Source organism: Chiloscyllium plagiosum, chromosome 32 (genome assembly GCF_004010195.1).
Source record: "Chiloscyllium plagiosum isolate BGI_BamShark_2017 chromosome 32, ASM401019v2, whole genome shotgun sequence".
Classification (NCBI taxonomy): domain Eukaryota; kingdom Metazoa; phylum Chordata; class Chondrichthyes; order Orectolobiformes; family Hemiscylliidae; genus Chiloscyllium; species Chiloscyllium plagiosum.
The window spans coordinates 26,877,341-26,889,247 of NC_057741.1; the positions used below are offsets into that span (position 1 = coordinate 26,877,341).

At 38.8% G+C, this 11,907-nt stretch overlaps 1 protein-coding gene across 5 annotated transcripts in view; it reads left to right on the top strand.

Annotated features, from left to right (window-relative positions):
- Window positions 1-11,907, top strand: part of helq (helicase, POLQ like) — a 53,386-nt gene that overhangs the window by 31,792 nt on the left and 9,687 nt on the right. For all 5 annotated transcript variants that reach the window (XM_043674289.1, XM_043674291.1, XM_043674292.1 and 2 more), the window contains 3 exons: window positions 2,796-3,021; window positions 3,820-3,977; window positions 5,663-5,761. In XM_043674289.1, coding sequence (XP_043530224.1) covers window positions 2,796-3,021; window positions 3,820-3,977; window positions 5,663-5,761 — 483 coding nt within the window. The remainder of the gene's footprint in view (window positions 1-2,795; window positions 3,022-3,819; window positions 3,978-5,662; window positions 5,762-11,907) is intronic.

Genomic DNA, 11,907 nt, shown 5'->3' on the forward strand with positions numbered 1-11,907 from the left:
ATGTTGTATTTTGGGGGCTTTTATTGCCAGTTGTCATAGCAACAAATAACCACTGTACTACATAGATGTGAAATGTATGCTGAAACATTTACGACAGAAGGGCAATTGGGAGTTAACTATTGGATAATAATACAGACAGTATTTATTATCACATTGAACTTCAGAATGAAGTGATAAAGTTTACTACTGTGATGAGGTTTACTATTCTGTATTTCTGAAAACCTTTAATGGTTATTGTTTTTTAATTTCATTAGTTATTCTCTCTGTAATATGTCAAATTATTTACTTAACAGCATACCTAACAAGCCAGCTATGCACAGAAGATATCATTAAGGTTGTCGGCTTGCCTTTCTGTCCTATCCCTCATTTCAAGAAAAAGGAATTTTCACAGCCCAGAAAAGATGTCTTTGCTGAAAAATCTTACCATCTATTTATCATGAGTGAATCAAATGTGTTGGTTGCTATCATCTAAAAATGATATTAACAATTCAATTATTCTTGTGTGACTGAAGTGAGAGATACTATTGCAGAGGAATGACACTTGTAAACACCTAGTGACTGCATCAGTAACTTGCTATTAAACATAACCTGAAAGAAATGAGGTTTCAAGCTCCTCTGCTGTTTCTCAAATATTTCTTAAACTCAATCTGAAAAGAATGCTTGACTTGTATGTTAGTGTAAATGTTGCAGTTAGTTACCATCATGAGCTAGCTCAATAATATTTCAAGTTATAAAGAATTTACAATACAGTAACTTGACATTCAGCACAACTTGTCTATGCTGGTATTTATGAACTATATGAACCTTCTCCAATCCTCCTTCTTCTGAAACTATCAGAATAATATTCCACTTTATGTAGTTTTGGACTATACACCCATCTGCTGTTTGGTATTAAGCATAAGCACTTTATATTATTCCACTTACAATTGTGTCTAAATTGTTTATGTATATACTGTATAGAGGAAAGAAGAAGTGCCAATACAGGGCCCCTGAGTATGTCACAAAATGTGCCTCACCATTCTGAGAAATAATTATTGTCTCCACTCATTGCTTACAATCCTTCATCCATATACCGTTTTACTTTTCCTACAGTGACCTTTACAGGCACTTGTGTGACACTCTTAAAATCCATTTTGTCTGTCCAAAAATACCATTGCCATATCTGTATAGTTAATACTTTTTTAAAAAGCTTGATTAAGCTACTACCTTTACGAGTTTATATTGTTTCTCCTTCATTATTCCATTCTTTCACCAGTGTTGTTCCTCATTGTGGTGTTTGTTTTTTTAACTTATTCTCACGAGGTAGCTGATGACATCAAGACTACCATTCTTGGTCAGCTCTAATTGTGCTGACAAGGTGATCATGAGCCTTCTTGAAATTCTACTGTGCTTGTAGTGATGCGGTTTCCACAAAAGTATCAAGGAATTTCAAAATATTGACCCAGCAGTCAGGAAAGGACAGTGATATAGATAGTTTATTGTGTTACTTGGAGCTGATAGTGTTCCTATGATATTGTTGCTCTTGCCTTGTAGCAGAAGTCACACAGCAGTGAAATGGTAATGAAGTATGTTTGAGGAATTCTCGTGCGGTGATCTGTTTGTCACACTCTAGCATGGAAGAATAGATATTGAGTTCAGTGGTAGGTGAGCCATCAAAGAAACTGTTTTAGCCTGAATAGTGTAGGGCTTGTTGAGTGTTTTAGTATTTATTACATCTAGGAGAATAGTGAGCGTTCCAGCACACACTTGTCTTGAGCCTTATGGAGGTGGAGATGTTCATCACATAAAACCAAGGTTCCATTCAGGAAGCCATGTGTTGATATGACTGGTCACATGAAGATTCTAGTCAGTGGTGCCCATCATGACGTTGACAATGATTGTTGGAGATTTGGCAATGACACTGCTTTCAAAAGTCAAGGAGAAATCACAAGACTCCCTTGCAATTTGCTGACTGCCAATATTGGCTTTTCCATTTCCTTTATGTTAAATACATGCAAGTTAACTAGTGGATTAGTAGCAGCATAGAGAACAGAAATATTCTGGGACATGAGAAACGCTTATAGTTGACAAAGACACATAGAAAGTGGTAGTTCAGGTTACGTTGCTTACCTGGCACAAAGAAGAAACTATGGCAGCAAGTTTTCAACAAAAACTTTAACATATTCTTGAAATGATTGGGGAATTGAAAAGACGAAGCAAATTATTTAGTTTTAATCCTGGAGCAAACTTCATAAAAGTAAATTTACAGACTGGGAATTTTTGTCAAATGGTACTTCTGAAAATTTTAAATTGTTAGTAGAGTTCTTTTATCTTCTTATGATAAAGATATATTGTTAAAAAACTGTTATTTATTCAACTGTTGCATTGTTGAGGGAACAATGCCCGAGTCCCAGAAATTTTGTTTTATGTTGTTTTTTTAATCTACTTGTGTCTCAAGTGAATGTTGTATTTAGTTTCACCTTAATTAAAGCTGCCTCATTTGCAGTGGCAACAGAATACTTAAGTTGTGCTTTGAAAGAAAATAAGCTTTTTATAATATTTATTAGTTATAAAGTGAGACCCCCAAAATAATTTCAAACAGTTTGTCATCCTAAAGCTTACATCTACACAGCCATTCACATTAAAAGTTGTCAGTATATCGTGTCATGTTGTTCGTTCATTTTTTGACAAAATCAGTAGCTTAGCCTAGCTATTTGTTTTCTTGATGTCTAGAAACATGTGCCATTGTCAACTGGATAAAAAGTGGTAGTTCAATTCTACCCTGGACTGAAATATGTATTTATATTCCTCCAAAGGTTACCCAGACACTTCATCAAATTGTTGGGTTTATGGCTGGCACTCTTCTTGGTGTGCAGCAGCAACAGTTCTTCAAAGAGAAAAGCTTTTTGGAAGTAATAGAACAAGCATTGGAATCTTTGATGGAGAAAGGTTTAATTAAGGACAAAATATCAAGTTGTAACAATGAGGGAAAAATGTACCACAAGCTGGAAGTCACAAAGCTGGGTCATGCTACTTTTAAAGGTGAGCTGGGCACTTCCAACATTTCACTTATTGGCATTTTATCTAAACAGCTTATCTGGAGTTTGAAGTTCAGGAAGCTCCCTTTTGCGAAAGTATTATTAATTTTACGTCAAGAAGAATGCTCTTCTGACAAGTATTGTTCAATTAGCTGAGTACTCACTGAACAGATAATTGCATAATAGTCTGGATCTGCTACACATGTTTCAAAGTCTCTGCATTAGAACATAAGAAATGGGAACAGGAATAGGTTATACAGACCGTCAAATCCATTACACAATTCCAACAGATCATGTTTGAATTTTTGTGTCAATTTGACATTCCAACTAATCTCCACATTCTTTGATTTTATTAATGCCCACAATCCTACTGACCTCAGTCTTAGAGTCATGGAAACAAGCCCTTTATCCCAACTTACCCATGCCGTGCAGTTTTCACAATTTAAACTAATCCCATTTGCCTGCGCCTTGAATTGACTCATCTGTCGTGCATTGACAAACCTCGATGATAGATTTACAAAGATTCACAACCCTCTCAGTGAAGAAATGTCTCTTCATCTCACTCCTGATTGATCAAACCCACATTTGAGGCTATGATCTACGGTCTTGAATCTTCAGTCAGTGATTGCAACCTTTTGATTTTATTCCTTCAGGGAATGTAATCATTCCTACCTTGCTTTAATAAGGTGCCTTCTTGAATCACTGCACTCCATGTCCTCAGCACATACCTTGTCAACGTTTCTAACAAGATCACCCCTCTATTGTGCAGAACAGGGTCTCTAATTTATTGGTTTTCCTCTAGGATCAATAGACTTGGCTTACTGTGATTCTTTGAATATGGACTTGAAGAAAGGTTTGGAGGGTTTGGTCCTTGGCAACTATCTTCATCTGATCTACCTGATAACACCATATGATATAGTTTCCCAGTGCATTCCAGATTGGATGATCTACTTTAGACAGGTAATGTATCAGAAATAGGTGGGATATTTACAGCCATGTATTCATTACAACATCTAGTTATTCTTGTATTCATAAGGACAAAATCGAATAAAATGTCAGTTCGTTGTTTAGTTAAGTGTTAGAATGAGAGACTTGTACTAACTGGAGCTCTGTTTTGTAGAGCAGAGAAACTTAAAGTGGATCATGTAGGAATCTTGAATGGTCTGACAATATAAATAATTAATTAATTTCACTAATACAAGAAGCATAAAGAGTTTGTTCATATAAAGTAATTTAAAAACATGAAATGTACTGAAAGTGGCTACTGATGCTAAATCAACAGAATTTAAGAAATCATTGGATAAACATTCCAAACAAAAATTAAAGATTCTGGGAAAAAGAATAAAATTGGTTAAGAATAAGGTAACTGAGGTAACTAGCACAGGCACAATTCAATTTCTTCTTTGGTGATATAGCTCAATTCAAAATATCACAAGATGCAGTATTACCATGCAAGAGAGTTCAGGAAATTCACAATATCTTTCACTTCTGACATCTAATTGATCCCTTATAATGTTTCAACACTTGTACACACATATTCCATGAAAATTATCGTTTGGATAAACTGGGTTCAAAAGCATATTGATATACTAATGCAGTATTTAGAAATGTTTCAAACTAGCATTACTGTGTATAATATATCAGTTTGGAAGGAACTAACAGTTATCATTCATTAGGTGTCAGAATTTTGTGATGCTTTACTATGGGTTCAGCTATTGGATACAGAAAGTAACTTTGTAAAGAGTCTCTGTGCAAGCTGCAAGAGAGATACAAATGATAATAATAGATGTTTTCATCCAGAATAAATATTACACTTTTACTCTGGTTTATGTCCAGTCTCTAAAAGTCCAAAATCCTGAAAAACTGAAAATATCAAGTCTAATGTCACATTGATGTTGCTTTCATGAGCTGACCTCTTATTTCACAAGAAGAAGGACCATCAGCCTGACCCCACCTCTTTTCTCAGGTGTACTTTTAAGGCACAAGCCATCTTAACTCTTCCCCATCAGTGGGCCAATTTCCTGAAATTTCCTACCCAATTCCAAATGAAAGCACTCTTGACACACATATTCCAATAGTTCCTCTTGGGAGCAACTAGACAGGCAATAAATGCTGACTTTACCAATGCCTACTAAATCCCAAAAGTCAATTTTGAAAAATAAGATTGGACTCAAAAATGTCAGAGAGCAATTTAAATATTATGCATTAGAAATTATATTGGCAATGTTATATAAACATTTGACTTCTTTGTATGCGAATCCTCTCTTTCACAACTCTGCACAGGTATTTTCTAATCACCTTGCCTAGTTCTTAACTGACATCTTTCGTGCAGGCAGAACTTGAACCTAGACCCTCTGCCTCAGAGGTACGGACACTACAACTGTGCCTCTAGCGCCTCCTATGGAATTTAAATTCCCCAGCTGACATGTTAGGATCTGGGTTAATGTCTGTGCAGCAATAATTTGTATATACTTATCATTTTATTGAGGAATTCACTGTATGATTGGAGTCTGTTATCTATGTTTCTGATTGGTCATTTATGGTCTCTTTGGCTATGGAGAAATACAGAGAAATATTTAACCTGACCACAATATTAAAGCACTTCACTGAAGTAAACTTTAATAAACATTTTGTTCCAATTATAGTTTCATCAGTTAGATGCAGTTGAACAGAAGGTATTTGCGACAGTGGGTGTACCAGAGAGTTTCCTGACAAAAAAAGCATCTTGCCAAACTGTAAAGAAGGTAAGAGTAAAATTGGCTCCTCAAAATGTATTAAGTATTGCACTTTCATCTGTTCTGATGCCATCTGATGGTAATACTGAACAAGTCAGATCCCAGAGTGAGATCCCTGGCTTGAAGGACCATAGGTTTTCTTTTTTCTTTACTTTGGTCGTCAAGCACTGAATATATTCATGACAAGCTGTCAATGTACTTTTAACACAGGAGCATAAAAGAAATACTTATATCATCTATAACCATGGGCAAGGTGCCAGAGGACTGGAGGGTGGCTAATGTTGTGTCTTTATTGAAGAAAGTCTGTAAGTAGAAGCCTAGGAGTTATAGACCTGTGAGTCTGACATTGGTGGTGGGTGAGTTGTTGGAGGTGATTCTGAAAGTTAGGATTTGCATGCATTTGGAGAGGTAAGGAATGATTAGGGATAGTCAGCACTGTTTTGTGTGAGGGAAATCCTATCTCACAAACTTGATTGAGCTTTCTGATAAAGTAACCAAAAAGATTGATGAGGTCAAAGCGGTTGATGTTGTTTACTTGGACTTTAGAAAAGCCTTTGATAAGTTACTGCATCGTACACTAATTAGTGAAGTTAGATTACAGGGATTCAGGGTGAGCTTGCCAATTCGATACAAAATTGGCTTTACAGTAGGAGGTGGAGAGTTGTTTTTTAGATTGGAGGCCTGTGACTAGCGATGTTTCATGGGGATTCACTTTTGTTTGCCATTTATATAAATAATTGGGATGAGAATATAGGAGGCATGGTTAGTAAATTTGCAGATGACACCAAAATTAGTGGTATAGTGGACAGTGAAGAAGGTTAATAAGGATACAAAGCGATCTTATCAATTGGATCAATGAGATGAGGAGTGGCAATTAGAATTTAATTTGGATAAACGTGAGCTATTCATTATAGTAATACAAACAAGGACAGGACTTACATAATTAATGGTGGGGCCTTGAGTAGTGTTGTAGAACAGAGAGCAAGTGGTTCAGGTACATAATTTTTTAAAATTTGCATCACAGGTAGACTGGGTGATTAAGAAAGTGTTTAGCACACTTGGCTTCATTGCTCAGGCCTTTGAGTACAGGAGTTGTGACGTCATGTTGGGGTTCTACGTTAGTGAGGCCTGATATGAAGTGCTGTGTGCAGTTCTGGTTACCCTGCTATAGGAAGGATATTAATAAACTGGAGAGTGTTCAGAAAAGATTTACCAGGGTGTTGCCAGAATGGAGGGTTTCAGATATAAAAATAGGCTGGATAGGCTGGGACTTCTTTCACTGGAACATAGGAGGTTTACAAAGTCATGAGGGTCATAGATAAGGTGAATAGCAAAGTCTTTTCCCGAGGGTAGGGAAGTTCAAGAGGAGAAAGATTTAAAAAGGACATGAGAGGCAACCTTTTTCCACAGAGAATGGTTAGTCTGTGGAATGAACTGCCAGAGGAAGTGGAGGATGGAGGTACATTTACAACGTTTGAAAGACATTTGGATAAGTCCATGAATAGGAAAGTTTGGAGGGGTATGGGACAACTTTAGTTTGAGAACATGATCGGTGTGGACTAGTTGGACCGAAAAGTGTGTTTCTGCGTTCTTTGACCTCTAATACCCTAAAGTTTCCTACATTAAAAAAAGCCGAAATTATGTTACACTGTACAATAACTACTTGAAAGAGTTGCATTACAGAAATCAGAAATAAAAATTCAAACTTGATGGCCTGACAACAGCAACCTGTTGAGTTTCGGGGTTCATGATCACAGTTATCTAATATAGGCAGTCAACAATTTATTGCAGGGAGAAAGTGAGCACTGCAGATGCTGAAGATCAGAGTCGAAGAGTGTGGTGCTGGAAAAGCACAGCCAGTCAGACAGCATCCAAGGAGCAGGAGAATCAGCATATCGAGCATGTATATGTTCGAGACGTCGATTCTCCTGCTCCTCAGATGCTGCCTGACCGACTCTGCTTTTCCAGCACCACACTCTTCAACAATTTATTGCAAGTAATTCCCTGATAGTTTATTGAGTTTGTTAAAAGGCAGTAGTTTAGATGTGATGCGTTAGTTAGTTAGATAAAGAAAATATACAATCATGGCAAATGAGGGATGGTTCAGTGATACCAATGGGCAAACAGACTGTTGGCATAGAATGTTTCAGTCTCATTAAAAAGATAGGGGCAGCATCCTATTCTCTAGCCAAGATGTTCAGGCAGTCTTCCCTCGGTCGTCATCCGATCCTTCAAGTTCATCTTTTATCTGTCTGGTAACGATTGCTGAATGAAGACTACTCTCTGCAGATCACCTGAAGAGAACTGCTGGACCTTCACTCATAAGCCTACTCTACTGTTGGTCCTTGTGTGGATCATCCCAGCCCAAATTTGACCTAGCTTTGTGGAATCTGGCTCCTTAACTGTCTTGGTCCCTGCATGGCTTTTGCAGTGCAAATTTGACCTCGTCCCAGTGGGCTTCCCCCTGAATCTCCTGTCATGAATACTCCTCTCTGAGTCTAGCACTTATTGTTATATCATGTTTTTTACAGGGCAGATTATTTTCTCTATACCAGTCAACTGTCTGAACCCTTTGGGCCAATGGGACAGCCGGTCATGATGTCAGATGATCGTTGTCCCCTTGCCTAAGTTTTTAGATGTGCACTTGTGATGCCAAGGAATACAAAGCTATGGGCCAAGTGCTGGAAACTGGGGTTAGAATGGTTAGGTGGTCGTTTTGACTGAATGGGCCAAAGGTCCTTTTTCTGTGCTGTAGACCTTCATGACTCTATGGCTATATAATAAATACTAGAAAATTCAGTTTTTAAGGGACGCCAATTTCAACAGACACACTCAAATCTCCAATGAAAAGTGAATTCTCTTTCCACAAAGGTGATGATGAAAGAGTGCTTTTTTCATTGGCAATCTGTGATTAGTAGTGATCCTCAGGGATCAGTGTTGAGGCCACAATTATTTACAGTTTAAATTGATGATTTGGAGTTGGGGGCCATGTGCAGTGCGTCAAAGTTTGCAGATGACACTAAGATGAGTGGTAGAGCAAATGTGCAGAGGATTCTGAAAGTTTGCAAAGGGATATAGGTATTTTGAGTTAATGAGCAAAGGTTTGGAAGATAGAGTACAATGTTGATAAATGTGAAGTCATCCATTTTGTTAGGAATAATAATAAAAAGAACTATTATTTGAATAGTAAAAGAATTGCAGCCTGTTGCTGTGCAGAGGGACCCTTGTGCATGAATCGCAGGAAATTGGTCTGCCAGTGCAACAGGTAATTAAGAAGGCAGTTTGAATTTTGTCTCTCATTGCTAAAGGGATTGAGTTTAAAAGAGGGAATTGAATTGAGTTGCATTTATTGTCATGTGTACCAAGGCACAGTGAAAAGCTTTGTCTTGCGAGCAATACAGGCAGATCACATAGTTAAGTAGCTTAGATAAGTAAATAATAGGTAAACAGCAACAAAAACATAAACACAGATACAGGTGAATGTTAAGAGTTTGCGAGTCCATTCAGTATTCTAACAACAGTAGGGTAGAAACTGTTTCGAAACCGGCTGGTGCATGTGTTCAGGCTTCTGTACCTTCTCCGCGATGATAGAGGTTGTAGAAACGGGGTGGGATGGATCTTTGAGAATGCAGGCTGCCTTTCCTTTACAGCGGGCCTTGTAGATGGATTCTGTAGATGGGAGGTTGATCTTTGTAATTGTTGGGGCAGAGTTCACCACTCTCTGTAACCGTCTCCGATCTTGATTGGTACAGTTGCCATACCAGGTAGTGATGTATCCAGACAGAATGCTCTCGATGGCACACCTATAAAAGTTGGCAAGGGTATTCACCGTCATGGCAAATTTCCTCCGCTGCCTGTGGAAGAAGAGACATTGTTGGGCCTCTGTAACCAATGCGTCCACATGAAGAGTCCAAGAAAGCTTGTTGCGGATGACCGCTCCCAGGAGTCATTAATGTGTAGGAGAGCATGAGTTACATCCCGCCGAAAGTCAATAATGGGTTCCTTGGTTTTACCGGCATTGAGAGCTTGGTTGTTCTCAGTGCACCATTTTTCCAGGTCTTCCACCTCCCGTCTGAAGTCTGTTTCCTCGCCATCAGAGATTCGACCGACTATGGTGGTGTCTTCAGCGAACTTGTAAATGGCATTAATCTGGTATTTGGCAACGCAGTCATGGGTATACAGTGAGTACAGTATGGGGCTTTAGTGTTGAGTGTTAGTGAGGATGAAATATTGTCCCCAGTCTTCACTGATTGTGGCCTGTTATGTTGCAGCTGTGTAGGCTGCTGGTGAGGCCAAACCTGGAATACTACATGTAGTTTTGGTCTCCCTATTTGAGAAAGATGGACTGGCACGAAGGGGGTACAGAGGAAGTTTACTAGATTGATTCCGGAGTTGATTGGGTTGCCTTTTCGGGAGAGACTGCGTAAACTGGGATTATATTCATTGGAATTTAGAAGAATGAGGGGGGGAAGCATATAAAATTATGAAGGGAATTGTTATGAAGATGTGCGTGTACTATACCTTTAAGAGAGTTAAAAGCTAGCAGAACTACCTAATAGTACCAAGTGTTCTCAATAAGGTAACAGTGTAACACTTGGTCGAAAGCTAGATTAGCTGGGTTGCCTGGAAACGACAAAACAGATTTGAATTAGGCCAATCAGTTTAAATTATACCCTGAAAAATACCAAATTCCAATCAAGTTTGAATTTAGTATATTGACAATCTTAAAAGCCAATGACACAATATGATGCTTTGGGGGGTATAAGATCAGAAAAAATTGAACAGTTGAGAGGAGAACTGCCACACCACCAGCATGTAGAGACTGCCTGAAAAATAGTTCTCTTAAAGGTACCTTGATCACTCAGTGACCTGTGAAACAGAAATTCCCGAGAAAAAGAAAAGAGGAAACAAGAAGATCCAAAGAGAAGATTTGGCTGGTTTTGAAAACTTGAAAGTTTGGTAAACCTTAATCAGGGAGTTTTATAGGACTAGTATTATAGAAGGGGAAGGTAAAAGTTAGGTTAAAGGAAGAAGTTGTAAGTAGTTGTTAGTTAATTATTCTCTGTTATATTTAAGAAATAAAGTTGTTCATGTTTACTTCAAATAGTTCTTGGCCTCTCGAATTTTCACAGATTACTGCATGGGAGAAATCTTTTCTCTTGCTGGTTTAAGTTAAGCAGGAGGGTTTACCCCGTGTTGTAACAGAATAGATACGAATGATGTAGAGAGGATATCTCCACTAGTCGGTGAAACTAGAACAAGAGGGCTCTGTCTTAAAATTAGGGCAAGCAGATTTTGGACTGATGTGAGGAGGAACTTCTTCACTCAGAGGGTTGTGAATGTGTGGAATTTCCTGTCCAGTGAGTTTCCTCATTGGATGTTTTTATAGGTAAGATAGGTAATTTTTTGAACAGTTCAGGCGAATGAGAGGGAATGTCATAGAAACTTATAAAATTCTAATAGGACTAGACAGGGTAGATGCAGGGAGGAGAGAAAGTGAGGACTGCAGATGCTGGAGAAATCACAGTCCGAAAAGTGGTGCTGGAAAAGCATAGCAGGTCAGGCAGCATCCGAGGAGCAGGAAAGTGGACATTTCGGGCATAAGCCCATCAGGGAGGATGTTCCCAATGGTGATGCATCCAGAACCAGGGGTCACAGTCTTAGGATTCGGGGCTGAACATTTAGAACGGAGATGAGACATTCCTTCATCAAAAGAGTGGTGAGCCTGTGGAATTCATTCCTACAGGAAGTACTTGATACCAAAATTGAATGTATTCAAGAGACGGCTAGATGTAGCACTTGGGGTAAATGGCATCAAAGATTCTGGGGACACAACATGATTAGGCTATTGAGTTGTGGGCGGCACGGTGGCACAGTGGTTAGCACTGCTGCCTCACAGCGCCTGAGACCCGGGTTCAATTCCCGCCTCAGGCGACTAACTGTGTGAAGTCTGCACGTTCTCCCCGTGTCTGCGTGGGTTTCCTCCGGGTGCTCCGGTTTCCTCCCACAGTCCAAAGATGTGCAGGTCAGGTGAATTGGCCATGCTAAATTGCCCATAGTGTTAGGTAAGGGGTAAATGTAAGGGTATGGGTGGGTTGCGCTTCGGCGGGTCGGTGTGGACTTGTTGGGCCGAAGGGCCTGTTTCCACACTGTAA